At 40.1% G+C, this 27590-nt stretch overlaps 1 protein-coding gene and 1 pseudogene across 1 annotated transcript in view; one reads left to right on the top strand and one right to left on the bottom strand.

Annotated features, from left to right (window-relative positions):
• LOC103672539 (complement receptor type 1-like) overlaps positions 1 to 27590 on the top strand; it is a 68413-nt gene that overhangs the window by 27136 nt on the left and 13687 nt on the right. Inside the window, exons 5-13 of the mRNA XM_040634509.1 lie at positions 491 to 889; positions 1587 to 1763; positions 1854 to 1956; positions 4673 to 4947; positions 7191 to 7370; positions 7995 to 8094; positions 12860 to 12945; positions 25873 to 26100; positions 27205 to 27381. Of these exons, the coding sequence (XP_040490443.1) occupies positions 491 to 889; positions 1587 to 1763; positions 1854 to 1956; positions 4673 to 4947; positions 7191 to 7370; positions 7995 to 8094; positions 12860 to 12945; positions 25873 to 26100; positions 27205 to 27381 (1725 nt within the window). The remainder of the gene's footprint in view (positions 1 to 490; positions 890 to 1586; positions 1764 to 1853; positions 1957 to 4672; positions 4948 to 7190; positions 7371 to 7994; positions 8095 to 12859; positions 12946 to 25872; positions 26101 to 27204; positions 27382 to 27590) is intronic.
• On the bottom strand, positions 20873 to 22790 carry LOC103672500 (annotated as a pseudogene).

Raw genomic sequence — 27590 nt, 5'->3', positions numbered from 1 at the left:
CCTGTTTAACATTACAGTAGTCTACAGTTTCATATAATTTTTCTTCTACATATGCAAATAGTTTTAATTCTATTTCCTACTCTGGTGTATCTGTGTTGTTTCTCTCTCCTTCCATTTTTCTTTTAGCAAGGGTCTTTTTATTTTTTTGAAAGCTATACTAAGCTAATAACAAAAAATGGAAATAAGAAGGCAAATGAAAAGGAGTAGGGGGAAACTGTGCACACTGTGGTGTAATAATATGATCTAAGAGCTATCTAAAATTAACGGAATGTGGATTATTTTAAAAATACATATGCTCGTGAGGAGTAGTGTAAGCAGGAAAGGCAGAAGGCTTGCTATTACACCCACGGAAATCACAACTTGTAAAAATGTATCTACATATTAACAAAGATTAAAAACAAATAACAAATGTAAAATTGTTCTACTCATTGCATTTCTCAGACTAATTATTTTGATTCACCATTATTTAAGTTGCCATATCTTTTCCCAGCTATTCCTTGTGCGCCACCCCCAGCCATTGCCAATGGAAAATTCTTTAGCAGCGGCAGAGAATCGTTTCCATATGGAACCGTGGTGACCTATCGCTGCCATCCTGGACCGAGAGGGAAGAAGCTGTTTGAGCTTGTGGGCAGCTCCTCAATATATTGCACCAGCAAAGACAATCACGTTGGCATATGGAGCGGCCCTCCCCCTCGGTGCATCATACCCGATAAATGCACACCTCCAGACATCGAACATGCAATAAGGGTATCTGAGAACAAAACCTTATTTTCCTTACATGAAATCGTGAGGTTTACCTGTGAGCCCGGCTTTGTCCTGAAAGGACCGTCCAGCGTGCAATGCCAAGCCCAAAACAAATGGGGGCCAGAGCTGCCAAGCTGCTCTAGGGGTGAGTCTGACAGCGGCTATGAAGGCACGGACAAAGGGCATGGGTTGCAAGAGGATCAGGAGATCAGTGTTTGTTCTGGGAGAAGGATGCATGGTGATCCATGCAAGTCGGTGCTGTGCGATGAAGCATGAAATTAAGAAAGTATGCGTGTGTGTGTGCGTTTGTGTGCTTATGGATATGTGCCTTCCCTTTGAAAGCAGGAGCTTCATCAATCGAAGAAGGAGACATTTGGGACTCTCGTATAGAGCAATCCTCAGGGCAAAATACCAGCTCCAGTATCGCTCAGCTATCCTGACACCTGAGGGGCACCTCCCAGTCAGCTGGGCAATAAGCACTTTAAATGCCTTAACTCACCTATTCGGCACAGCACTCCTTTCCAGTAAGGCTAATAATTCCATATTGACCAGCCAGCACTAGAGAAAGTGCCCCTGGGGTTCTGGTCATGAATTTGACCTTGTGCCCAGAAGAGCGCAGTTTGAATTACCAGCCCCTTACTAGCTGGGAGCACTTTGGCTGCCTCCCTTCTATATTCTGAACTTCCATAACAGTAAAAGGAGGGGGTGGGAGTATCATTTGATTTCCTTTGTTACACCTGAACCCCTTTACTGATGAGTCTGTAACACCTCGGAAAGGATAGAATGTAGCAAAAGGCATTTCCCCATAACTGACTGGTACTGCGCCCCTGTTCTTTCCACAGTATGTCAGCCACCTCCAGAAATTCTGCATGGTAAGCACACCGCAGGCAACGAGGCCAACTTTTCCCCTGGGCAGGAAGTGTTCTACCGCTGTGAGCCTGGCTATGATCTCCGAGGGGCTGCTTCTCTGCGCTGTTCGCCCCAGGGAGACTGGAGCCCAGCAGCCCCGAGATGTACAGGTGCCTACACCTTCATCTGTTTGCAGATCAATCCTTTTGGTCCTCACATGACAGTCTTACTTCTGTTTGTTGTTGTTGTTGTTTTCCTAGTGAAATCATGTGCCGACTTCCTGGAACAACTCCCTAACGGCCGTGTGCTCTTTCCACCTAATTTCCAACTTGGGGCAAAAGTGTCCTTCGTTTGTGAAGAGGGGTGAGTGCGACCTGGCAGAGAGACAGGGACTCAGTACTCGATGCTCCTATCCTGACACCGGGGGCAAAGGGGGTCCAGCTAAAGAGAAAGCTGCCTAATGGAAAGAAGTACCAGAAAGGACTAATAGCTGACACAGTGACTGGGAAGTATGGTAGGATCCAGATAAAACCATGAACAGGTGCTTCAGAAGGGAAAATGGTAAATACACTGTTGACCAGCAGAAGTAGAACAACAGATCTTGAATATTTAGGGGAAACATTACATGTATGAATGAAAAGTAATTTGTAGGCATGAAGGGATAAATATTGCAGAGCGGTGTTAAAAAGAAAGTTGGCATATCAAAGACAGTTATTTATAAGATAAGTAACATGCAAGGATTGTTTCAAGAAAAGTATAAACCAATCAGTAGTGGAATTTGGAACAGGAACGAAAGAGTGACTAGGAGTGTTTTTCAATCTAATTCTATGTCATCTGAATAGAATTAGGTCACACTGAAGGAGTATGAAGACTGATGCTCATGTTTCCATAGTTCATGAGCTGTTAATGGGAATTTTAATGACCTTGGCATTATGTTCCAGCACCACTGACAGGTAAAAAGCATGGACAGCAGAGCACTTGTCCTCAGTATATTTCGAGGACTCCGTGGCAGGCAGCTAATATCTGTCACCCAGCAAGGACCCGGAGGCAATCCAGGCAGGCGCTGCTCTGACAATAAGCAGATGTTTTAGGAGGATGGGCCTCCAAAGAATCCTCTCTGCTCACCTTTTCCTATTTTTCCTAGATAATTTGGCTTCACTCATCAATACTGTGGATATGCCACAGGCGTCATTCAGGAACATTCCAAATGTGTTGGCCAGAAACAGCAGTCTCTGATGTCTTTCCTCCCGTTCTTTGATTTACCAACTTGAATCAGGAGCTGTTTTCCTCCTGATGCACTAGAGCGGAGAGTGCTGCGGTGCCCTAGAGAGCAGAGCTCCTTACAGAGGCAGACAGGGAGCTGTCAGAGGGCAGGTGGCACAGATGACCTCCTGAAGGTCGACAACCAGAGACCCTCGTTATTGCTCTGTCCTCACTGGAAACCGCAATCTTGCCACAAGTTCTGATTTTGCAGCTTCTGTCGCCTGAGCAAGCCAGGGAGCTGGGCTTTTCCACCTGGGATTTCACTGGGCCATAAACTGCATTTTGGCAGAAGGGGAGAGAGAAACGGTGCGCTCACCCAGTCACTGCTGCTTCTGTTTTTGTGTTGTTTACATGCTTGAGTAGAAGGAAAGAGAAAAAAATAACAAACAGAGGTGTCTGGGTGGCAAGGTCAGTTAAGCATCAGACACTTGGTTTTGGCTCTGGTCGCAATCTCAGCATCATAGGATCGAGCCCCACATCAGGCTCAGAGCTGAGCTCCGACTCTGCTTGAGAGTCTCTTTGCTTCTTCCTCGGCCTTTCCTGTTTGTGGCTTCTCACCCCACCCCCAATAACTAAATCTTTAAATATAATGACAAGCAAACACATAAATAGACTGTTTCAAATAATACCAAGTGTTATTATTAAAATAATTAGACATTGGGACTACACCTGTAAAGAACACAGACTAGGACCTTGCTTTCCTGTTGTTTATATTTGTTTTTAAGAGGACAGAAACATAATGTGTTAAATTCAAGAACACTACTAATATATTCAATCTGCCCATTTATTTTTTCATGAAATCAAACAGGATGTTGCTTCATCTTCTGATCATAACTATTGAAAAATCTGTGTGTATAAAATAGAATTTTTCCAATGAATATTTTGCTCTAAATGTGTTTGGAAATTTTGTATTAATTTATATCATGAAACTTGATAATTTTATCCTTCATATCTGGAAGTCAGCTATTTGAAAATCTTTACTTTCCTGGAATATAGTTAAGAAGCATGAAAGAAAAAAGAATACTCCCATGAACCCAGATATACCAAAAATCAATTACTAGAGTGTAAACATTGGTTAAGCTATTCCACCTTTTGATTATTCATAATTCTCTCAAGCTGCAGTATCCTCTTCCCAAATACAAATCAAATCAAAAAGGGAAAGGAGTTTCTCCAGATAGCTACACTCAAAAGAAGAAATGTGTATTTCTTCAATGAGAAAGAAAAAATGTAAAAACCAGTAAGTATCTCAAAAGTCATAACATTTCTGCATCTTCTGGATCCTGCATAGGACCATTGGGATGTTTCACTCATTGTGATGGCATTACTATAAACGTCCATGGTGTTTTTGACATAATAGCCTCAAGTCGTCAAGAAGAGATTAAATCGGTGATAGACAAATAGAAAATGTATAATATATTTTGAAAGATTTCTCTGGTGTGAGGATCCTTGAGTTCAAAGAAGATTTTCTCCATCTTTTACTTAACATAGTACTTGATACAGAGTAGGTCCTCAAAGAATTCCTGTTGAATTAATGGATAATTTTCTTATTCAATGGATGATTTTCTTCTCAGTGGGGTTAAGAAGATTTTTGTCTATTTTAAAAGAATGAGCTCTCAATTACCCAGAAGTCTTAACTCTCCAAAGAGTTCAGGATGATTAAGTCCCTTCTGGGCTTTGATTTCAGTGTCATTTCACTTAGAAGCGTCTCAACAGAGACTAATATATTTATTTTGTGGTTTATACTCTTTCTGAGAGTTAATTTTTTAATTGGTAACACAGTCACATCATCCCATAATTGTGGAATCAACTCAGATTAAAATGTTAACGTTGTAATGCAACTTACAGCACTTGTGTTTTTTCCAGAAATCTTTTGTCCAAATCCTCCATCTATCCTTAATGGGCACCATACTGGAACTTCTCAGGGAGACATTCCCTATGGAAAGGAAATTACTTACACATGTGACCACCACCCAGACAGAGGGATGACCTTCAACCTCATTGGGGAGAGCACCATCCTCTGCACAAGTGATGGTCAAGGGAATGGGATTTGGAGCGGCCCTGTCCCCCGCTGTGAACTCGCTGGTCCTGCTGGTTAGTACCCATGTACCCCAAATGGATTCAGAACATCCAGCTACGATCCTTCATATTTCTATAAGATTATGGTGTTTGCTTGTGGATGCATTGTCATAAGCGAAGTGTCAGAGTTGCATGCCATAGCTAAAACATGAGTCCAGATGTGCCAAGCTGTGTTTGAATAGTAAGATGTGAATAACTCTTCTTGCTGGTGCAGTGATGAACACAGTGGGGTAAGAGGAGAGGGGAAAGGATGAGGGGAAGGTAGTGAGCACCATGTGTAAATCAAGAAGAAATATAGTCTTTGGAGAGGACATGAGAACAACTAGCTATGAACACTAACCGATGCCAGGATAACTGATACACACTCCCTGCAAGTTCATGGGTATGTAAAGGATCAAACTGGCAACATGGATATTATTTAGCTAAGGCTTTAGCTAGTCCTATGCTGAATAGGCTAAGTAACCAAAAAGACTCAACCTTGGTAGCTTAAGACCTTGACTCAAAGTATGCCCATTTGTCACCTGGCTTGTAGGCTGCACCTTAATCTTTGTCCTTGAACTTTTCTATTCTGAGAGTTAGAAGCAAGGAAAGATCAGCTCAAGGAAGAGTACAAAAAGAGGAGGCTGTTTCTTCCTAAGAACTGGCGGTTACCTGGTTCTTGAGGCCTGACCGTAGGCCTTCCCAAGACGGAAGCGGGAGTACGCTGGGGATGAGGTGCCACACTTGTAATACCACATGAGAGAGAAAAGCAAGCCAATGAGAAAAGACAACACATGATGAAAGGCATTTAACCTTTCTTTGATGCCCCTCCCCTTCCAGCTGGATGGTTATATTAGAATCCAGTGAGATTTCTTTAAACGAAGTTGCCTAGGCCACCAGCCACACATATTGAATGGGCAAATAGAAGCAGTCTCCTCCAAAAAGGAGATAGTTGAGTACAGACTCTACTCAAAATATGCAGCACGCAATCTACCCTCTCATTAACAAGACATAGCTGCTAAGACAAAGCGGCTCAATGGTTTAGTCTGTTTTCTCTTTGTTCTTAAATATCTGGCTTAGCATCAGAAAGAGAAGAGTGGTGAGTAGTTTCCTAGGGCTGCCATACAAATTGCCACTAACTAGATGGCTTAAAACAACAGAAATGTATTCTTTCACAGATCCGGGGCCCGAAGTCTGAAGTCAAGGTGTTGGCAGGGATGTACTCCTTCCTATGTCTCTAGAGGAGAATCCTTCTTTGCCTCTCTTGGCTTCTGATGGCTCCTGGCATTCCTTGGCTTGTAGACACATCATTCCAGTCCTTGTCTCTGACTTCATGTGGGCTTCTCCCCTGTGCCTCTGTGTCTCAAATGTCCCTGTCCTTTCTCTTAGGGACAACACCCTTTATTGGATTTAGGGCCCACCCTGGTAATCCGGGATGATCTTATCTTTTTTTTTTTCTTTTTTCCTTAGAAATTTTTTTCTCCCAATCAGACTATTGAAAGCTCCTTATAAAACATTAAAACATTAAGCAAAAGTAACCCACAGAAAGAAAAGGAAATATATATGTGTGTGTGTGTGTGTGTGTGTGTGTGTGTGTGTATATATATATATATATATATATATATGCCAAAAGCAGTAGCATTATAAATATCAATCGATTTTAAATATCAAGGAAGTAAACCATTTTTAAATGCCTTTCAAAAATCTGATCTCATCTTGAAAGTGTTACCTTAATTATAGCTGAGAAGACCCTTATTCCAAGTAAGTTACCATGGTGCAGTCCTGGATGGATGTACTTTTGGGGGGAACATCATTCAACCCACTACAATTAGTGACTGCTATTTAGAGCCAGAGAGGCTGCTTATGGTGGGCACCCTGAGAATGAGGTACAGAGGAGTAAATGGAGAGAGAAGATAAAATATGTGTTGATATACATGAATATATTAACACCAAGAAATGAGGATATGAATGGTTAACCCTACACAGAGGCAGTCTGATAGGGCTGAGGTAAGAAACCATTAGCTAAAATCCTTGCTTTGGTGAAACAAGAGCAGAAAGACCAGAAAGATGAATGGACTTCTAAGTAGTAAAATATTTCCTGATGAGTAGAAGCTGTTGGGAAGCACCCTCCTAAGGTAACTTGAAGGGGAAGAAAACCTTTTGCCATTATTGTAAGTCTCTGTTTCTCTGAGCCTATCTACCAGCTTCATTGGAAAGAAGAGGAAGTAGGGTGGGAATCACTCTGCTCACCGTGGTATTCCTGTGGTTTTACTCTCCAGGTTACTGTAAAGCCCCAGAAGAGTTTCCGTTTGCCAAGCCTACATCCCTGACTGACGAGTCTGAGTTTCCAATTGGGACATCGTTGAATTATGAATGTTCCCCTGGGTATTTTGAGGATATGTTTTCTATCACCTGCTTAGAAAACTTGGTCTGGTCGAGTGCCGAAGGTATCTGTAGACGTGAGTAACGCCATCCTGGGAGCTAATTCATGTATGTCAAAGCATCTGTGGGATCCAATTTAATTTGCTCAAATTTTGTAGGCAAGACATCGAGGTTTGCCCAAGGCATTTAAATGAAGGGTAGACTTTCTCAGGCAGCCTTTCTTATTGCCTGGAGTCTCTGTACCTTGACTCGATATTCATGTCACAGGAATGTCTCCCACAAAAGGAATCCCAGGGGAAATTTCCATTCACTGGTGTTGACCTTTGATGGCTAAAACCCGGAAATGATGAAATAGGGACACCAAAAAAAAATTATGTAGGTCACAGTGAACGGTGGTTGGCTAACCTAGATGGAGGGGAAATCCCAAATTTCGAGGCCTTTGATTTAGGCTGTGGGACGAGAAAACAATTCTTTAACCATTCTTGACTTTTATTGGGAGATTCAGGAGTAGTCTTTTAAAAAGCAGTGCTCTGTAGTTGCTTGATTCTGCGCTCGTATGGTGAATTTCCTCAAAGTGGTCAGTTCTGTGGAGCAATCAGAAGTGTATAGGCTGTTCGGTATGCTACACTCCAGGCTGAATCTTAAAAACAAAGTTAAATTGAACTGTACACCCAGCCCCAAGTTCTGCTTTTTTCCCACAGGAAAATCATGTGGAGCTCCACCAGAACCCTTCAATGGCATGGTGCATATAAACACAGATACCCAGTTTGGATCAACAATTCATTATTCTTGTAATGAAGGGTGAGTTGAGAGCACTATCCCTAGGATATGAGTTCCAGAACAACAGTGCTATCTCCGACCTAGTCTGACACAGGCAAACTAGACTATCACCCGCACTTCAAAAAGTTAGCAACAAGGACTTCTGGATAGAGATGGTAGCTTGAACACTGGCATATGACCAAAGGAATATAAAAAAGAAGCAGCATTCTATATTCATATTTCAATGAGGGGAGGGCACCAGGTTCCTGCTGAAGATAATATACATGAAACCTGGTAAGATATTCACTGGATAAAAAGGACCAGCCTGCTAAATGAGTAAAGGGAGAAATGCTAGCCGAACCATGCATGCAACATTCTTAACTAAGATCAGCAAGTACTATAGCTGAGTTGGAGGACCTTGAAGTAGGGGTTGGAGGGGAAGTCTTAATGTAGTAGCTCTGGGAAATGTGAGTATTAACACATACACTGAGCGGGAACATTCATGGAGTTCTTGCCCTCAACCCTTCCTTGGCACAGGGAACCATGCTAGAAACCATTGGCTTGATGTAGAGGGAGCAATTAAGGAATGTGTATTAACTTTCACTTGCCACAGTAAATTCAGAGAAAAAAGAATTTAATTGGATTAGAAAAGTAAACATATATGCATTAGACATATTTGGAAGCCATGAATAACATAAAGATCAAAAAATTCACCGCCCAGCATTCTACCACTCATCATAATTAATATTTTGCTATGAATTCTTCTAGGATTCTTATCTGAAAATTCACATGTAACCCAGATGTCTGTTGAGCTCAGTTGCTCTTAGAAAGGAGAGCTGGTTAAATTGTACACAAGCATTATGCCATATCTGGAAAGCATCGATTCTGTCCTCATCACTGCCCTCCTGCCCCCAACAAGGACTTCTGATTTCTTAGTTCATCAGTCCTTCAAATGACTGTAGCCCCAGTCAACATCAATGACACTATCAAGACAGTGAAAAGAGAGCCCACAGAATGGCAGAGAATATTTGTAAATCATTTCTCTAACAAGGGTTTCATATACAGATTATATAAAGAAGTCCTGCAACTCAACAACAGAAACACTTACAATGCAATTGAAAAAAATGGGCAAAGGATTGGAATAGACATTTCTCCAAAGAGGATATGCAAATGTCCAGGAAACACATGAACAGATACTACGTATTATTAGCCATTAGAGAAACACACATCAAACTCACTTCACGCTTTATAGGATGGCTCTAATAATGTTTTGTGTGTGTGTGTGTGTGTGTGTGTGTGTGTGTGTGTGTGTGTGTGTGTTTTAATGAAAAATAAAAGTGTGGGGAGGATGTGGAGAAGATGGAACCCTTGTGGTTGCTAGTGGGATTGTTAGTGGGCATGTGAACTGGTGCGGCCACTGTGGGAAACAGTTTGGTGATTCCAAAGTTACCATGGAATTACCATGTTACCCAGCAATTCCAATCCTAGGTGTGTATCCAAACAGACTGAAAACAGAGACTCAGACAGATAGGGTTTATCTGCTGTTCTATCTATTTCTAAGTACATCTTGATAAGTTATATTTTTCCTACAAAATGACACATCTCACAGATGGTTTCAATTTCATTGGGATAGAGAGGACATAATATTTTTATAAAGTATTTTATAATTGTACTTTATAAAGTTTCCTCAATATCTATGATGATAACTATTTTCTCATTTATATGTATCTGTAGATTTATTTTGTGAAGTTACAATTGGCCAAGTTTTGTTTGTTTTAATCAGCCACTTTAAAGAAACTGCTCTTAGATTTACTTATCATTTCTATTCACTTTTTCGTACTTATTGATTTATTTTATTAATTCCTCAGATCAGCTTCCTTTATATGTTCATATTTATAGTCCTTAAAACATCTAAAGTAAAATGTTGGGTTCATTTATTTAAAATTTTTCTTTTTTCCTTTTTTAAAGATTTTACTTTATTTATTTATTTATTTATTTATTTGAGAGATAGAGAAAGAGTATGGGGTTTGGGGACAGAGGAACAAGCAGACTCCCCACCCAGCACAGAGCCAGACATGGGGCCTCATCCCAAGACCCTGAGATCATGACTTGAGCCAAAGCCAAATGTTAAACTGACTGAGCCACTCAGGTGTCCCTGAAATTTTTCTTGTCAAATAACAAAAGTATTAAAGATTTCTCTAAGGACAGTTTTGGCATCCCAGAAATTTTCAAAGAGTAATATTTGCATCAGCACTTATAATGAAGGCACTGAATAATGTCAGATTTATCTCTACAGGCTGTTGAGGCCAATTGGCATTCAAACTCTAACCTCAATATCTGTCATGTGAATTTGGACAGATCTGTTAAACTCTGTTTTCTTTTTTGTAAAATGGGGGCTAGGCATAATATTCACTTCAACGCATCATGTTAAAGATTAAGTAGGTGAGTCTATGTCAAACACTTTGAAGTGTGGAGCACATGACTCACTTATCATGTGTTACTCTTATCCTATAGGTAATCCTCAATAGCTGTTTTACTTTTGTCTTTGACCAAGATCCAAACCTTTGAACTTTGTATTTATTCTGTGGTTATTAATTGCTAGTGTTATTGTATTATAATGAGAGTGTATAAAATTTTGATTTTTCCCATGTGCAAATTTATTGGGATACACTCTGAGGAGTGATATGTTACAACTTTTATAAATGGCTCCTAGAGAGAAAGTTTACATTCTCTGTAAGATACAAAGTTTAACACACAATTAAATATGCTGTAGAATCATATCTGGGAGCTACTTTTAATTATTTGCAGCCTATTGAATATCTCCATAGATTTCTTCTACTCCAAACTAGTTCAAAGTCCAGGAACAAATAGGAAGGATAGAAGTAGCACCACATTCCAGCCCTTACATTTCCCCATCGCTGACCTTATGTAATAGCCTTTCTAATGTCTGTCTCAGCATGCTTCTGCACAGTGTGTATATTGCTTATAGGGAAGGGAATCTCAGGGCTTTTCTTGATCAGTGGTTTAGCTTCATGGCCACCCGAATTTCTAATGTTCAGGGAAGCTAAGGAGTAGGCTTGATTAAAAGAATTTCAGAGAGATGGAAAATCAAGTCAGGAAAAATGACAACATAATTGCTACTGGAGCATATTAGTGTCTCATAATACATTCGAAAATATTCCCTGTTTTTTACAGCCATACATAGACTGGAACCTGCCTCACACTTTTTATTCCAGTTCTCTAACTTAGTCATAGTGAACACATTAAGAGCAACTCTATAGTCAAAAGTCAGGGGACACCCATGGTCCTGTGCTCATAAGACAACTGTTAAATGTATGATAGAAGAAAGGCAGAAGGAAATACATTAGTGCTTCTCAAATTTTCTTTGGAGAAATTTTGAAGAGTAAATATTTGTTGGCACATTTGAAAAGATTTTACAACATACCCAATAAAAAAACAAGTAACAATAAGTAGAACTCAATCACTACCTAAATATAAAGGTGACTCAACGTGCCTACAAAAGTATTCACTGTCATTGCTCTACCCACATAGTTCCCGTCACCTTTATATCACTGTTTTTGGAAGACTTGGTATATAAATTAGGATTAGATTAAGCTGTAAAAGACAGAACAAACAAACAAAATAACAGAGGCTTACACAAGATAATAGTTTACTTCTCTCTCAGGTTACGACGCAGGGGCAGTCCTTCAAGAAAACAATAAAATGTACAAATCCAGGGCTAACAGGTGGTTCCACGATCCACATAAACCTGAGATCCTTCCGTTTGAGACTCCATGTCATCACATGGTCCAACTCCAGCCCGCAAAGAGAAACAATGAAAGGAATGAACACCCATTCCTTTAAAGACACTTTTCAGAAGTTTCACAAGACACTCTAGGTGCATCCCTGTAGACAGAACTTAGTCACATGGATATACACAACCGTAGGGAAACTTTAATGAAGGTGGCCAATGGGCCAGTTAAAAATACAGGGTTCCATCACTAATGAGAAAGAGGAAAGTAGTTACTGGAGATACCAGTAGACTTCCCTACAAATGGTCACATGTCTTGGGTAATCAAGAAGCAAAGTTCTTAGCTGTTGCAGTAACTACTCACTATTATATGACATTGCATTATACCCCTTACCTTTTACTTAATCAAGTTTAACCCTATTCTACATGGAATGTGTAGATAGCTTAGTTGAATATCCTTTGTGACATTTCTTACAGTAATAGTATACATACCTAATAAATAAAAAATAAGTGATGATGAAATGTTCCAATCTTTGTGACCTACTTTGAATGATTTTATGGCACAATAGGTAAGGGCCCCCACCTTCTACATTTGAGTCAGCTTAGCAAAGCCATCATCCTATCCTTCACTCAACAGATATTTTTTGAGTACCATGTGGTTGAAAGTCTCTAGGCAAGGTGCTAGAGAATGTAAATATTTCAATAAGACATCTTCCCTGTTAATCAAGGAGCTTCTCATTTCCCGGATGGAAGTACACATGGATAGAATAGCTCTTGAGTTTCCCTAATGACAATTACAAAATGTCCCTTGATGAAGAAGGGCATTATTGCATTCAGTGGTGAAGGACTAGCAATAAACATGGATGAAAGCAGTAAGAATGTAAACTTGTCATTAGAAGTAAAGGACCAGTTTGCAGATGGAGATGAGTTTCTTCCTTGACATCTCCTATGTTTTAATCTTCCTGTAATTTGTAACCTATACCAGCAATTTTTTTTCTCCTGGTGACTCAAGTAGAAAATAAGTGTAGAATATAATTTTCCATTCTTTGCTTCTAGGTATCGACTCATTGGCTCTGCTTCTGCAGCTTGTCTCCTCTTGGGCAGTACTGTCACTTGGGATAAGGAAGCACCTACATGTGAGGGTGAGTTGAAGTGGGTTTTTTCCCATAATTCCCTCTGTTCCATGCAAATCTGCCCCGTGTTACAAAGAGGAAATCCCTTCCATCTTGCAGAGAATAGTCTTTCAGATATTCGCAAATTGAAGTCCTATGCTGCATAGTCCTCCAGGTGTTTCTTTATTTTAGGAGGTTATTTATCTGGAACTGTGGATCTGAACTCAGGTAAAATTGCCCTCATTTCCTACTTTGATAGGAAATGCTTTCCAGGGTAAAAATTTTCCTCGTGACTAAATTGAAAAGACAGTGAAGAAAATAAAATTTGTCTCTGCCACCTCTTAAGAGCACATTATAAGCACAAGAAGTAGATTACTCCCTTATGAAATAAGATCTCATAAATCTTAGTGATTGCCCCAAGCCTCTGGGCATCTTGCACTTTATCCTTTCTTTAAATTCTTCCAGGTTCATGCCCTGGTTGCATTTGTTCTTGACTAGTTGACCCTGCATCTTTTCAGTGGGATGCTGTAAGGTGAACTCCCAAAACTCTGAGGAGCATGGATGAATGACGGATTGCAAATTGGTAAAATATTAAGGCTGTGAAGAAATCAGAATCACACACAGAATTGATGACAGTGAAAGTGGGCACCAACTTCTGGAAGGCTTATGAGCAATATATACAAAGGCCTTAATGTAAATGCCCTTTCACCTAGTAATTCTATTTCCCAGAATTTATCCAAAGAAAATAATCATGGAATTTTCCCATGATTTTGGTTCACAGGCATTCAATGCAACAATATTTAGGACGGTGGAAAATGTTAAAAATCTAAATGTTCAGCATGATTGGAAAACAGCTAATGGAAGAAATAAGTATGATAAGTTTTGAAGAAAGGCAAAAAGTATACCATGAGCATTAGAGATTGAGATGCCTCACCCCAGTGGAAACAGATAGTATATTTATATATCTACATGCCTGAATATTATTCAGCCCCAAATACGATACTGTAGAAAATATATCCACAGCTATGGGAGCATATGCACACATACATATCTGAAACAATATACATTAAGTTGTTAAAAATAGTTCTTTTTGGACCATCATGTTCTTCTTGTTGCTTGTCTGTATTTTATAAATTTTCCCTAAGAAATGTGTTCATTATATTCACAAGTATTCATAAAAAGAAAATAACCTTGGCTTTTAAAGATTCAAAGAAATGGGGGCGCCTGGGTGGCACAGCGGTTAAGCGTCTGCCTTCAGCTCAGGGTGTGATCCCAGCGTTATGGGATCGAGCCCCACATCAGGCTCTTCTGCTATGAGCCTGCTTCTTCCTCTCCCACTCCCCCTGCTTGTGTTCCCTCTCTCGCTGGCTGTCTCTATCTCTGTCGAATAAATAAATAAAATCTTTAAAAAAAAAAAAAGATTCAAAGAAATGGATGAGCTATATACAAAGTGCCTCCTTTACCTGCCAAAAATTTAAAATTTAAAATTCTCTGAAAAAAACTCAAATTAGGAAGATATTATCAATTTACTATATCAATTTTCTAGGGGATATCTTTCATGAAAAACGTTTCCACATCTATATTTATAGGTCAATAAACATTTAACGGAGTGGGTACTGGTTATCCATATACATGTATGCAAACATGTATGTAGACACTTGTATGAGTATTTAAAAATCATTATGTGATGATAGAACATAGTATTCATTTACCTCTGAATCTGCGAATATTTCATTTCTCATGCCTTATCTTTTATATTTTCCTCCCTTTTTCTTTTTTTGAAATATACTTGACATATAGAGTTGTGTAAGTTTAAAGTGTACGACATGTTAATTTGTTACTATCATACATTGTAATATGATGCCATTGTAGTGATAATTAGCACTTCTGTCACTTTAACATAATTATCCCTTCTTTTTAGTAGTTAGAATAATTAAGTTCTGGTCTCTTAGCACATTTGGTGCTCATCCTACAACATTGTATATATGCGCTGTGCTATGCATGATCTCTCGAAGGGTTTCTTTACCAAACATTGGAAGTTTGTCCTATTAAACAGCATCTGCCCTGTCCCCCCACAACCTAACCCCTGGTAATCACCATTTTGTTCTCTGTTTTTACAAGTTTGGCTTTTTTTTTTACATGCCACATGTAAGTGATGCTGTGTAGTACTTGTCTTTCTCTCTCTGACTTATGTCACTTAGCATAAGGTGCTCGAGGTCTCTCCATGTTGTAGCAAATAGCAGGATGTCCTCCTTTCTTGTGGCTGAATAATATTCCATTGTATGTAGACACCACATCTTCTTTATCCTTTCATCTATTGTTGGACACAGGTTGTTTCCAAATCTTGGCTATTGCAAATAATGCTGCAAAGAAATGGGATGCATATATGTTTTGGGGGTTTTGTTTATTCATTTGAGAGAGAGAGGGAGTGCAAGTGAAAGCATGAGCAGACGAGGAGCAGAGAGAGAGGGAGAAGCAACTCCCCACAGAGCAGGGCATCTGATGCAGGGCTTGATCCCAGGACTCCACAATTATGAACGGAGCCGAAGGCAGACACTTAACCAACTGAGCCACCCAGGCACCCCATATGTTTTTGAGTTAATGTTTTAATTTTCTTTGGATAAATACCCAGGAGTGGAATTATATGGGTAACTGGATCATATGGGAGTCCTATTTTTAATTTTTTTAGGACCCTCAGTACTGTTTTCCATTGTAGCTGTAGCAACTGTGTACAGGAGTTCTCTTTTTCCACATCCTCACCAGCTTGTTAACACTTGTCTTCTTGCTGATGGCCATTCCACTGGGCATGAAGTGACACCTCATTGTAGTGTTGATTTACACCTCCCTGATAGCTGGTGATGTTGAGCATCTTTTCATGTACCTGTTGGCCATTTCTATGTCAACTTAGGAAAAAATTGTATTTAGGGTTTTTCGCCCATTTTTTTTATTGAAGTATAATTAACATACAGAGTTATATCAGTTTCAGGTGTACAATATGATGATGCAACAGTTCTATACATTACTCAGTGCTCAGCAAGATAAGTGTACCCTTGCCCTTTTTAAATCAGATGGCTTGGGTTTTGTTATTGAGTTGTATGAGTCCTTTGTATGTATTGGAGATTAACCACTTATCTGATACATTGCTTGTAAAATGTTCTCCCATCCTATAGGTTGCCCCTTCATTTTGCTAATTTTCTCTTTTGCTGTGCAAAAGGTTTCAGGTTTCTTGTAGTCCCATTTGTTGATTTTGCTTTTGTTGTTTGTGATTTTAGTGTCATATCCAAAAAGTCATTGCCAAGACCAATGTCAAGGACACTCTTCTCTTCACTTTCTTCTGGGAGTCTTATGGTATCAGGTCTTATATTTAGGCCTTTGATCCATTTGGAGTGAATTTTTGTGAGTGGTGCTCTTGGCTCTCTTGTCAACTATTAACTGGCTGGATAACCAGAAATTTCATTCTGGGCTCTCTATTCTGTTCTACTGGACTATGTATCCGAGTTTGTGCCAGTACCATACTGTTTTTATTATTGTAGCCTTGTAGTGTAGTTTGAAATCAGAAAGTATGATACCTGCAGTTTTGTTCTTTTTCATCAAAATTGCTTTGGCTAATCTGGGTCTTTGTTTATTGATTTGTGTTTACATGGTGGTTCCAGACAAATTTTAAGATTATTTTTTTCTATTTCTATGAAGAATGCCATTGGTATTTTGATGTGGATTGCATCAAATCTATAGATGGGTTTGGGTAGTATAGACGTTTTTGCAATATTTATTTTTCCAATCCATGAGCACAGGTTGCCTTTCCATTTGTTTGTGTCTTGTTTGATTTCTTTCAGCCAGGTCTTGTAGTTCTCATTGTACGGATTTTTCACTTCCTTGGTTAAGTTTATTCCTAAGTATTTTATTCTTTTTGATGTTATTGTTAATGGGAAAGTTTTCTTGATTTCTTTTCCGGATGTTTCATTCTTAGTGTATAGAAGTGCAACTGACATAAGAACTAGGATGATCACTAGGGGAAGAAAGGGATAAAGAAAGGGGGGGGGTAATCAGAAGGGGGAATGAAACATGAGAGACTATGGACTATGAGAAACAAACTGAGGGCTTCAGAGGGGAGGGGGGTGGGGGAATGGGATAGACCAGTGATGGGTAGTAAGGAGGGCACGTATTGCATGGTGCACTGGGTGTTATACGCAACTAATGAATCATCGAACTTTACATTGGAAACCGGGGATGTACTGTATGGTGACTAACATAATATAATAAAAAATCATTAAAAAAAAAGGAAATGCAACTGATTACTGCATCTTGATTTCATATCCTGCAACTTTATTGAAATCACTGATTAGTTCCAAATGTTTTTTGTTTGAGTCTTTTGGATTTTCAGTATACAGAATCATATCATCTGCAAATAGTGACATTTTTACTTGTTCCTTCCCAGTTCGTGTACCTTTATTTCATTGTCTTGCCTAATTGCTCTAGCAAGGATGTCCAGTACCACATTGAAAAAGAGCGGTGAGAGTGGTCACCCTTGTCCTGTTCCTGACCTTAGAGAAAAAACTTTCCATTTTTCTCCATTGAGTACAATGTTAGGCATGGGTTTGTCACATATGACCTTTATTACATTAGGGTATGTTCCTTCTATACCCAATCTGCCAAGTGTTTTTATCATGAAGGATGTTGTATTTTGTCAGATGTTCTTTTCTGCATCTATTGAGATGATCATATGATTTTAAAATTTTCATTTTATTAACGTGACGTGTTACATTTATTGATTTGTGTATGTTGAAGCATTCTTGCACCTAGGGATAAATCTCCCTCTTTATGTGTTCTTGAATTGGGGTTGCTAATATTTTATTCAGAACTCTGCTTCTATATCATCAGGGATATTGGTCTATAGTTTACTTTTCTTGAGGTGTCCTGATCTGGCATTGGTGTCAGGGTAATCTAATGCTGGACTCATAGAATGAGTTTAGACATATTCTCATCTCTGCAGTTGTTTGGACAAGTTTGAGAGGGGTTGATATTAATTTTTCATTGAATGTTTGGTAAAATTCATCAGTGAAGCTATCAGCCCTAGAGTTTTCTATGTTGGGAGGTTTTTGATTACTGAGTCCATTCTCTTTGCTAGTTATTGGTCCCTTCAGATTTTCTATTTTTTTAAAGATTTTATTTATTTATTTATTTATTTGAGAGAGAGAAAGCACAAGCAGGGGGAGCAGCAGGCAGAGGGAGAGGGAGAAGCAGGCTCCCCGCTGAGCAGGAAGCCCAATGAGGGGGCTAAATCCCAGGACCCCAGGATCATGACCTGAGCCAAAGGCAGACGCTTAACCAGCTGAGCCACCCAGGCACCCCTAGTTTTTCTATTTCTTCCCGAGTTGCCTTGTAGGTTTTATGTTTCTAGAAACTGATCCATTTCTTCTCAGTTATCTAATTTGTTGGCATATAATTGTTCATAATAGTGTCTTATGGTCCTATGTATTTCTTTTGTAATGTCTCCTTTTTCGTTTCTAATTTTATTTGAGTCTTCCCTCTGTCTCCCTCTCTCTCTTCCTGTCTTTAGTTAGTCTGGCTAAAAGTTTGTTAGTTTTGTTTATTTTTACCTAAAACCAGCTTTTAGTTTTGTTGATATTGTCTATTGTTTTTGTATTCTCTACTTCATTTATTTCCACTCTGATCTTTATTGTTTCCTTTCTTCTGATAACTTTGGACTTAATCTGTTCTTCTTTCTCTGGTTCCTTGAAGTGTAAAGTTAGGTTGTTTATTTGAGACCTTTCCAATTTCTTAATATATGCATTTATCACTATAAACTTTCCTCTTAGAACTGCTTTTGCTGGGGCACCTGTGTGGCTCATCATTAAACATCTGCCTTCGGCTCAGGGCGTGATCCCAAGGTCCTGGGATCGAGCCCCGCATCGGGCTCCCTGCTCCGCTGGGAGCCTGCTTCTTCCTCTCCCACTCCCCCTGCTTGTGCTCTCTCTCTCTCTCTCTGTCAAATAAATAAAAATAAAATCTTAAAAAAAAACTGCTTTTGCTACATCTCATAAGATATGGTGTGTTGTATTTCCATTTTTATTTGTCTTGTGATCATTTTTTTATTTCCTTTTTTATTCCTTCTTTGATCCAATGGTTGTTCAGAAGTGGGTCGTTTAGTTTCCACATAGTGTTTAGTTTCCACATAGATTTTCCAATTTTCCTCTTGTTGTAGATTTCTAGAAAAAGAATATTTCTACTGTGGTCAGAAAAAAATAGTTGGTATGATTTCAGTCATCTTAGATTTGCTGAGATTTGTTTTGTGCCTATCATATGATCTACCCTGGAAAATGTTTTGTGCGTACTCAGGAAGAATGTGTATTCTGCTGCTGTTGGATGGAATAGTCTATATCTGTCTGTCGGGTCCGTTTGTTCACGAGTTGGTTCAATTCCAATATTTCCTTGTTAATTTTCTGTCTGATCTATCCATTGCTCACAGTACGGGAACTGAAGTCCCCGACTATTACTATATAGTTGTCTATTTCTCCCTTTAGGTCTCTGTGTTTCTGCCTAATAGATTCAGTGCTCCGATGTTGGGTGTGTATATACTTACGATTATTATATCTTCTACATAGATTGACCTTTTATCATTTTATAATGACCTTCTTTGTCTCTTGTTATCATTTTTGGCATGAAGTCTATTTTGTCTTATACAAAGTATGAGTATGCCCACGTTCTTTTGATTTCCACTTGCGTAGAATATCCTGCACCATCCCTTCACTTTGAGTCTACGTGTGTCTTCAGGGCTGAAATGAATTTCCTGTGGGCTGCGTATAGTTAGTCTTATTTCTTATCTATTCAGCTACTCTGTGCCTTGTGATTGATGAATTCATCCATTTGTATTTCGAGTAACTATTGCTACATAAGGACTTATTACTGTCATCGTATCATTTGCCTTCTGGCTGTCTTGTTCCTCCTTTGTTTCTTTTTCTCTCTGTTTCTGTTTATCTTTGCAAAATGGTGGTTTCCTATGGTGATTCGGTCACCCTCCTCATTTTCTATGTTTCATGACTCGAAATTTTTGCTTTGGGTTTACCATGTGGCTTACGTGTCATAGAGGAAATAGTCCTTTTTATGTTGATAACGCCTGATCTTTTGTTGTTGTTGTTGGTATAACAAAATCTTGATTTATTAATCCTTTTAAATCTGCAGTCTGACTCAACCATTCAGTTACTTATGTCCTGATCAAATCAGATCACTGGTAAAATTAAAGAATGCGTACAGACTTTTGATATAAAAAAGGCAAATGTAGACTCCAGTAGGGATCTGTTGTTTTTAGCTGTCCGCCATCCACTATTCTTGTAATGGCACCTGGGTTTCCTGGGGTGAACTGCCTGCTCTCCTACTATGGGCCCACGTGGTACACATCTAGTAATCAAGAGGAGTCCTTTTCTGTCCTCCTTCACAAATGTGTAATCCCAGGCAGACTGATGATAATGGGGTCCTGGACTTAGCTGGAACTATTACTCAAGAAGCTCTCTCTCCGGGGGGATCAGAAAGCGGCAGAACACCAGTCTGGAGTTGCTGGTGGCCATCACTTTGCCTGAGAATGAAGCCAACCGAACCCCTCAAAAATAGGGTTTAGAGAAAAGCTTAAAATTACAACTGGGGCCACTAGATCTTAAGGCTCAAAACACCAGGGTCTCATCATTGTCAGATTATGACATTATAATGCCATCTCTGAAAATAAATGCACACTCTTCCCAGAGTCTCCAAAATCATTTTAGGCTCTAACCTCTTTCTAGGAACTAGCAAAATGAAAGAGCATTTTTATTAGTCTGACAAAAACTGTCCATTATTCTCGACATTAAGAATTGAATACAATGATTTAGAGAAAAATAAACATTATTATTTACATAATATATTCAGAATCATGTGGTTTCTGGTGATTAGAATTTCCTCATGCTTGGAAAGGAACAGAAGACGGTGGCTGAGAAGCACATCCCCTCATAAAAGACATCTAAACGGTATGCTTAGGATGACTAATATTAAGGATTTGAACATAATACAGTTTTCCTCAGAGGAAACAATCTTAGTTTCTAAAGCGCATTAACTTCTGACATCTCGATTCCTGGTTTCAGTGGCTGCAGACTGTGTACGTCTTTGCCACACTTAGGACGAGGAAAGTACCCGTTAAATAAGAAACTACTCTTCATACAGCAGTAACAGAAGATACGCTCACATCCTATGGTGTGACCCGTGGGGGCCACTCTCCACACAGAGAACACTGTTTGCTGCTGGTGGCTGATGGATTGCCACTGTTAGGAGCACCAGTAAGAGGAACACACCATGAAGATCACTTAGCTTTCAACTTCTGGGTTTTAATAAGTGGTGAGAGAAAAATCAGAAACTCAGCAAAACCATGCCAGAGAAGTCCCTGGTCATACACTCAAAGGCAGCTTCACGTTTAGTTTCAGGGCTTGCGACATACAGAACGAATGCCTAGGGAACGTTCTGTCTAAGTTGCAAACTTGCCCCTCTGAAGGAAAATCGGGAAATTAATCAGCCCACCTAATTTCAAAAGTCCAGCCATGATATTCACGCACGGCCTGGCTTTCCCAAATGATGCCGAATGGCGGTTTCGAAACAGGTGATAGCAGCCCTCTTCTCGCTACAGCGGCTGGTACCTGGGCTTCGGGGAAACATCATTTTTGTACTGAATATGCAAAATGCACTGTCCCACGGTGGCATTTTAAGAGTAAACGGTGAATCGCCACAAGACAAGCCACAGGAATACTTTCACCTGTGGTTCAAAGTGGGCTAAGGGCTAAAGCACGGAGTAAACTGGGGCCAAACCAGCTGTTCCAGAGCCTTGTTAAGTTCAAGTGCATCCAGCTCACTTATTCTTAGCACTTTGTTTGTCCTCTCTGTGTTTTCTCGGGAAGCCATGTCTTCTCTGGAGGTCTCTTAGGAGTCTGTGAAACGCCCCCATTCCACATAACTTTTTCTGAAACATTCTCTGGGAAGCTTAGCTTCTCCAACAGAACCTGGATTACCCAGGCTTCCGGACCTCGCCAGCTTCAGAGCTGATGACGCCTTATCTTCATTCACCTATAAAGCTTCCAGCTCCCTACTCCTCCCCTTTTCTATTTTTGTTGTTAGGTTACCTCCTTTCACGCTGTGAATTCATTGAGAAATCATACAGATACAGTTCTATTGAATGCTCTTTTCGGTAAGCTTTTATATTATAATTAGTTGGTTAACACACCATTCCAAAGAGTTGTGGTTTTCTGTTTATTTTTCACCTTTGCTAGAGCACTGTGTACTTTCACTTGCTGTTGCGTCACTCATTGATGTCTTTTCATTTCAGATGAAGAGCTTCTTTCAACATTTCTTGTAAGGCAGGACTAGTGGTGGTGACCCTCCCTCAGTTTTTGTCTTTCAGGGAAAGCCTTTATTTCTCCTTCATAGCTGAAGGCTAACGTTGCTAGAGAACGTATTGTTGGCTGGCAAGTTTTCTTTCACCACTTTGAATCTATCGTTCCTCGTTCCTGTTCTATAGAGTGTCTGCTGAGAAGTACACTGGTAACCTAACCGGGCTTCCTTTGTAGGTTGCTTTTTTCTTTTCCCCTTGGTGGCTTTAATGATTTTTTCTTGATCGTCGTTTTTTGGCAGTTTCATTACAAGATATTTTGGGGAGGGTCTTTTTGCAATGAGAAAATAGGGTATTCTATTAGTTTCTTGGATTTGTATGTTTAATTCCTTCCCCTGTTAGGAAAATTCTCGGCTACTATTTTGCTAAAGACACTTCTTGCTCCCTTCTCCCTCTCTTCTTCTTCTGGTAGACCAATTGTTCTTATATTTGTTTTTCTCATATCTAATACCTCTCATAGGGTTTCATCACTTTTTAAAAATCTTAGCTCTGTCTCCTGAGTTATTTCTAAATTTCTATCCTCCAGGTCACTAATCTGTTCTTCGATCTGATCTGTCCTATTTCCTTTACTCTCTAATCTATTCTTCATCTGATTCATTGAATTTATCATCTCCAGAATTTCTGTCTGGTTTGTTGGTTTGTTTGTTTTAGAGAAACAGAAAACTTTATTGTGCATAAATAAAAGAGCGGTTNAGTTGTGTCTGGTTCTTTTTTTTTTTTTAATTTTAGTCTCTTTGATAAAGAACTCGTTTTTTCAAATTTTTATTTAAATTCTAGTTAGTTAACTAACATACAGTGCAATATTGGCTTCAGGAGTAGAATTCAATGATTCATCATTTATATACAGCACCCAGTGCACAAATAACAAGTGCCCTCCTTCATACCCATCATCCATCTATCCCATCCCCCACCCACCTTCCTCCATCAACCCTCAGTTTGTTCTCTATCACTAAAAGTCTCTTATGAGGGCACCTGGGTGGCTCAGTTGGTTAAGCATCTGCCTTTGGCTCAGGTCATGATCCCAGAGTCCTGGGATCAAGCCCCATATTGGGCTCCCTCCTCAACGGGGAGTCTGTCTCTCCCTCTCCATCTGCCTCTCCCTCAGCTCATGCTATCTCACACTCTCTCTTTCAAGTAAATAAATAGAATCTTAAAATACAGTCTCTTATGGTTTGTTTCCCTCTACCTCTTTTTTTGTTATTTCCCATACCATATGTTCATCTGTTTTGTTTCTTAAACTTCACATATGAATGAAATCATATGGTATTTGTCTTTCTCTGACTTATTTCATTTAGTATAATACACTCTAGCTCCATCCACATGGTTGCAAATGGCACGATTCATTCTTTTTGATGGCTGAGTAATATTCTGTCATATATATATATATATATATATATATATACACACACACACACACACACACACACATCTTGGTAAAGAACTCTTTCTGTTCATTAATGTTATTCCTGAGTTCATCTAATTGTCTTTCTGAATTTTCTTGTAGCTCACCAAATCTCTTCATAACAGCTGTTCTGAGTTCTCTATCATTTAGATTGCAACATTTCATGCCTCTGAGATCGATGGCTGGAGAATAACCTTTTCCTCTTTGCCATATGATGATCCTGTCATTTTTCAGTGTTTGACAAAATGTATCTCTGCCATCCCATTTGAAGTAGCACGTACCTTATTTAGTTGTTTACTGCAATTAGAAACCATTCCTTTTACTTCCAGAAGGTGGCGCTATAGCTCTAGTTTTTGGTTTCTCAACCTGCATTGGCTCTGGGCTACACTGGGGAGCACTGGTTTTAAAAAGCTGGTGTAGAAGAAGCTGATGGCAGAGTTGGGGGAGGTGTGGGTTTAGCACCTGTTGCTTTGTGCGTGCCCACAACCCAACAGGGGGGGATCCTCAAGTCGGGGTACTCCCAGAGGTCTGAGGGCAGACCTCCTGCTGAAATCCCAAAGATGATGGCCAGGGAACAGGTTCTGTCAATGCCCTTTGTTATTCTTGTCTGCCTCTCCCTCCCTTTCCTCTCTCCCCCAGTTGTAGAGGTCCCCTCTCAGAAATCTGTGCAGCTGGGGTGAAATGGGTCCAGTCAGTGACTCACCTCTTTCGCTGTCTACCTCCTCTGTGAGGGAGGTCTCTGGCCCTGAGAGGGAGCTGGCTCCTCAAGACCCTCCTTCTCCTCTGCCTCCGAACTCCTCTCTGTCCTGCCTGCGGGGCACCTGCTTCTCCCTTCAGGCTGCCTGGACCTCTGCGAGTTCTCTATCTCTGGTGCATGTCCACCAGGTTTGGCTCTCTCCAGGTCTGCTTTTCCCTCAATTGCAGCAAATGTGGGTGGGGCAATACCCCCTCCTTCCCTTGGATTCCAACTCCCTTGGATCCACAGCAGCCTCCGAAATACTGTCCACCTACTTTCTGAAGCACAGGTGTGCAGAAATGTCATATACAGAACCACCTTTGTTCAGTTGTGAATCGCCCCTTTAATCAGGATTCTGTTAAAATATCGTGCTAGAAATCTATTTGGACATCTTATGGGATTGTGATGGAACTTTATAAGAACATCCAATATGGATAAAACTCAGATATCCAACAAACTCTGCCTTCCTGAGACATATAAATCTGAAATTAAAATACATAAGTAAGGAGGGCAAGTATTGCATGGTGCACTGGGTGTTATACGCAACTAATGAATCATGGAACTTTACATAAAAAACCAGGGATGTACTGTATGGTGACTAACATAATATAATAAAAAAATATTATTATAAAAAATATATAAGTAAGCTTTAGATAAACACAAACAGATAAAATCTAGATAGGAGAAGTCAATCACTGTTCGTTGTATAAAGGCCTTCGCTTGTTTATTCACACAATTCTGACAGGCTTGGGAATCTATTCCTAAATTCATCAGATTCAAAGCATCAGATTAGTTTTAGGGAGAGAATTGCTAGAAACAGATACACTAAAAGCAGAAAGAAATCACAGCCGGTCACTTGGAAGAAAGAAAAAAACAAAAGGAAAAAAATTTTTAAAAGGCTCCTAGAGCCGCGTAATCTGGCTTAAAGAGCCCTATAGGAATCAGGGTATTCTGAAGACACTATTGTGTATTTGGTATTGATACAGATGGTACTAGTCTTGAATCATCACATAACATTTACATCTGCTGAAAACAATAGTCTATGTTTAATGAGGATTCACTAAGATTTCTTTGCAACTTCAGATCTTTGAGGGCCAACCTCATCTGTCTTGTACCCCCAAAGTCAACCAAGGACTGTCTTTATGCCGGACATCAAGCAGGCAAACAATAGCTGCTTAAAAACAAATTAATTACCTTTCAAATTGAATCTTAGCTACCTGGAGGGTCTTGGACTTTTGCAATAAACTATAATTCAGTCTCACTTCAGTTAGTTCCTTCTCTGAAAAAGTCTTACATATTCAAATCCACCCACCTTAGTTGTGTTCTCAGGGCAAAAATACACAGTCTCAGGGCCCCATGGTTGTATGATCATTTTGACTGAAACTCTAATGGAACCTAAAGCTCTTGCTTTCTTTCTAGAAATCTTTTGTCCAAATCCTCCATCTATCCTTAATGGGCATCACACTGGAACTTCTCAGGGAGACATTCCCTATGGAAAGGAAATTACGTACACGTGTGACCACCACCCTGACAGAGGGATGACCTTCAACCTCATTGGGGAGAGCACCATCCTCTGCACAAGTGATGGTCAAGGGAACGGGGTTTGGAGCGGCCCTGCCCCCCGCTGTGAACTCGCTGGTCCTGCAGGTCAGTGCACATTTCCCTATGCCCCATATAGATCAGAATATTTAGGCAAGAGCCTCCCTGTTTCTATGGGGACAGTCATTTTTGCTTGGGAATGTGGCTTTCCTATAAAAGTCAGACACACAGAATTACCTGCTGGGCAAATAACAGCTGGGTTCTAGATGTGCCAAGCTGTGTCCCAACTGGTGGTACTCTGATGGCCCTTCCCACTGGGGTGAGGAGTGTGGGATAGTGAGAAGAGGAGGAGGGAGAGAGTGGGGAGAATCAATGAGGCCCAGACTTTATACAGACTATTTTCAAACACTAAAAACAAACACCAAAGAAAACACTCTTTCCTGCCACCTCTATTCCAAGTTATATTTTGGGGCGCCTGGGTCGCTCAGTCAGTTGAACAGCCCAGGGTTGTGGGTTCAGCCCTGCATCAGGCTCCCTCCTGGGCATAGAACCTGCTTAAAAAAAAAAAAAAAAGTTGTATTTCTATTGGATAGGTGGGTGTGCAGAGCAAAAAACACATGTTGATGGCTGTATTTTACTGCAGATTTGATGCAGGAGAAATAACTAAAGAAACTCCGATGCAGGGGTTTGTATTCCTTTTGCTCCTTCTAAGTGTTCTGCTCAGCCTGTGACTGCATTTTGTTGACCCTTTGTCTCACTTTTGGCAATGGGAACTCAAGATGCCCTAGAGAGGTGGAGTTCAAGGCTGTGCTCTTGGCAACTCCTTCCTTTTACCTATCAGTCTGGCATTAAATGACAGTGCCTGACAATCGGGGGCTCGTTCGTGGCTGTGATTGTCCACACAAGCTCTGTGCACCAGTGAGGACAGACCGCACTGAAGGGGTCGTTTATAGATCGATCGGGGTGGTACTGCCCTCTGATGACGTTTGCAAGTGGAGAATACAGGTGATCCTGTTTAAAGGCTGAAGGTCTACATTTAAAGAGTCAGTCTTCCCACTGAACGGTAGATAAGTAGTGCCTTGGGACCTTGCCTGCCTTGGGTCTTCCTGTGTCTCTAATATTCAAAGACGTTATTAGATATGTTGGTGTATTTGTACTTCTTTGTTTAACTGAATGTCTTTTCTTGTGTTTTGGGGGGGATCTTGTTCTTAGGATGCCCACATCCGCCCAAGATCCACAATGGGCATTACATTGAAGGGCATGCGTCTCCTTATCTTCCTGGGATGATCGTCAACTACACTTGTGACCCAGGCTACTTGTTGGTGGGAAGAGCCTTCATATTCTGCACATACCAGGGAACCTGGAGCCAATCTGATCATTATTGCAAAGGTGTTTCTTATTCNTCCTGCTGGGTTTTTTAATGGAAAATTGATGTATGAGTTTGATAAGGCTGAGAGATCTTTCTGAGAAGATTGTGAAATGAGTGTCAATAAGGGAGGGAGAAAAGCAGGGGGAAAAAAGATGGGCAGGAGACTATCCAAGGAGTCTCAGCTCTACCAAATTAGTAGGAAGAACTGTTGGAATTTCCAGTAATACAG

The sequence above is a fragment of the Ursus maritimus genome, unplaced genomic scaffold (genome assembly GCF_017311325.1).
Source record: "Ursus maritimus isolate PB19 unplaced genomic scaffold, ASM1731132v1 scaffold_2, whole genome shotgun sequence".
NCBI classification, from domain to species: Eukaryota; Metazoa; Chordata; class Mammalia; order Carnivora; family Ursidae; genus Ursus; species Ursus maritimus.
This window is presented reverse-complemented; position numbering and strand designations above follow the sequence as displayed.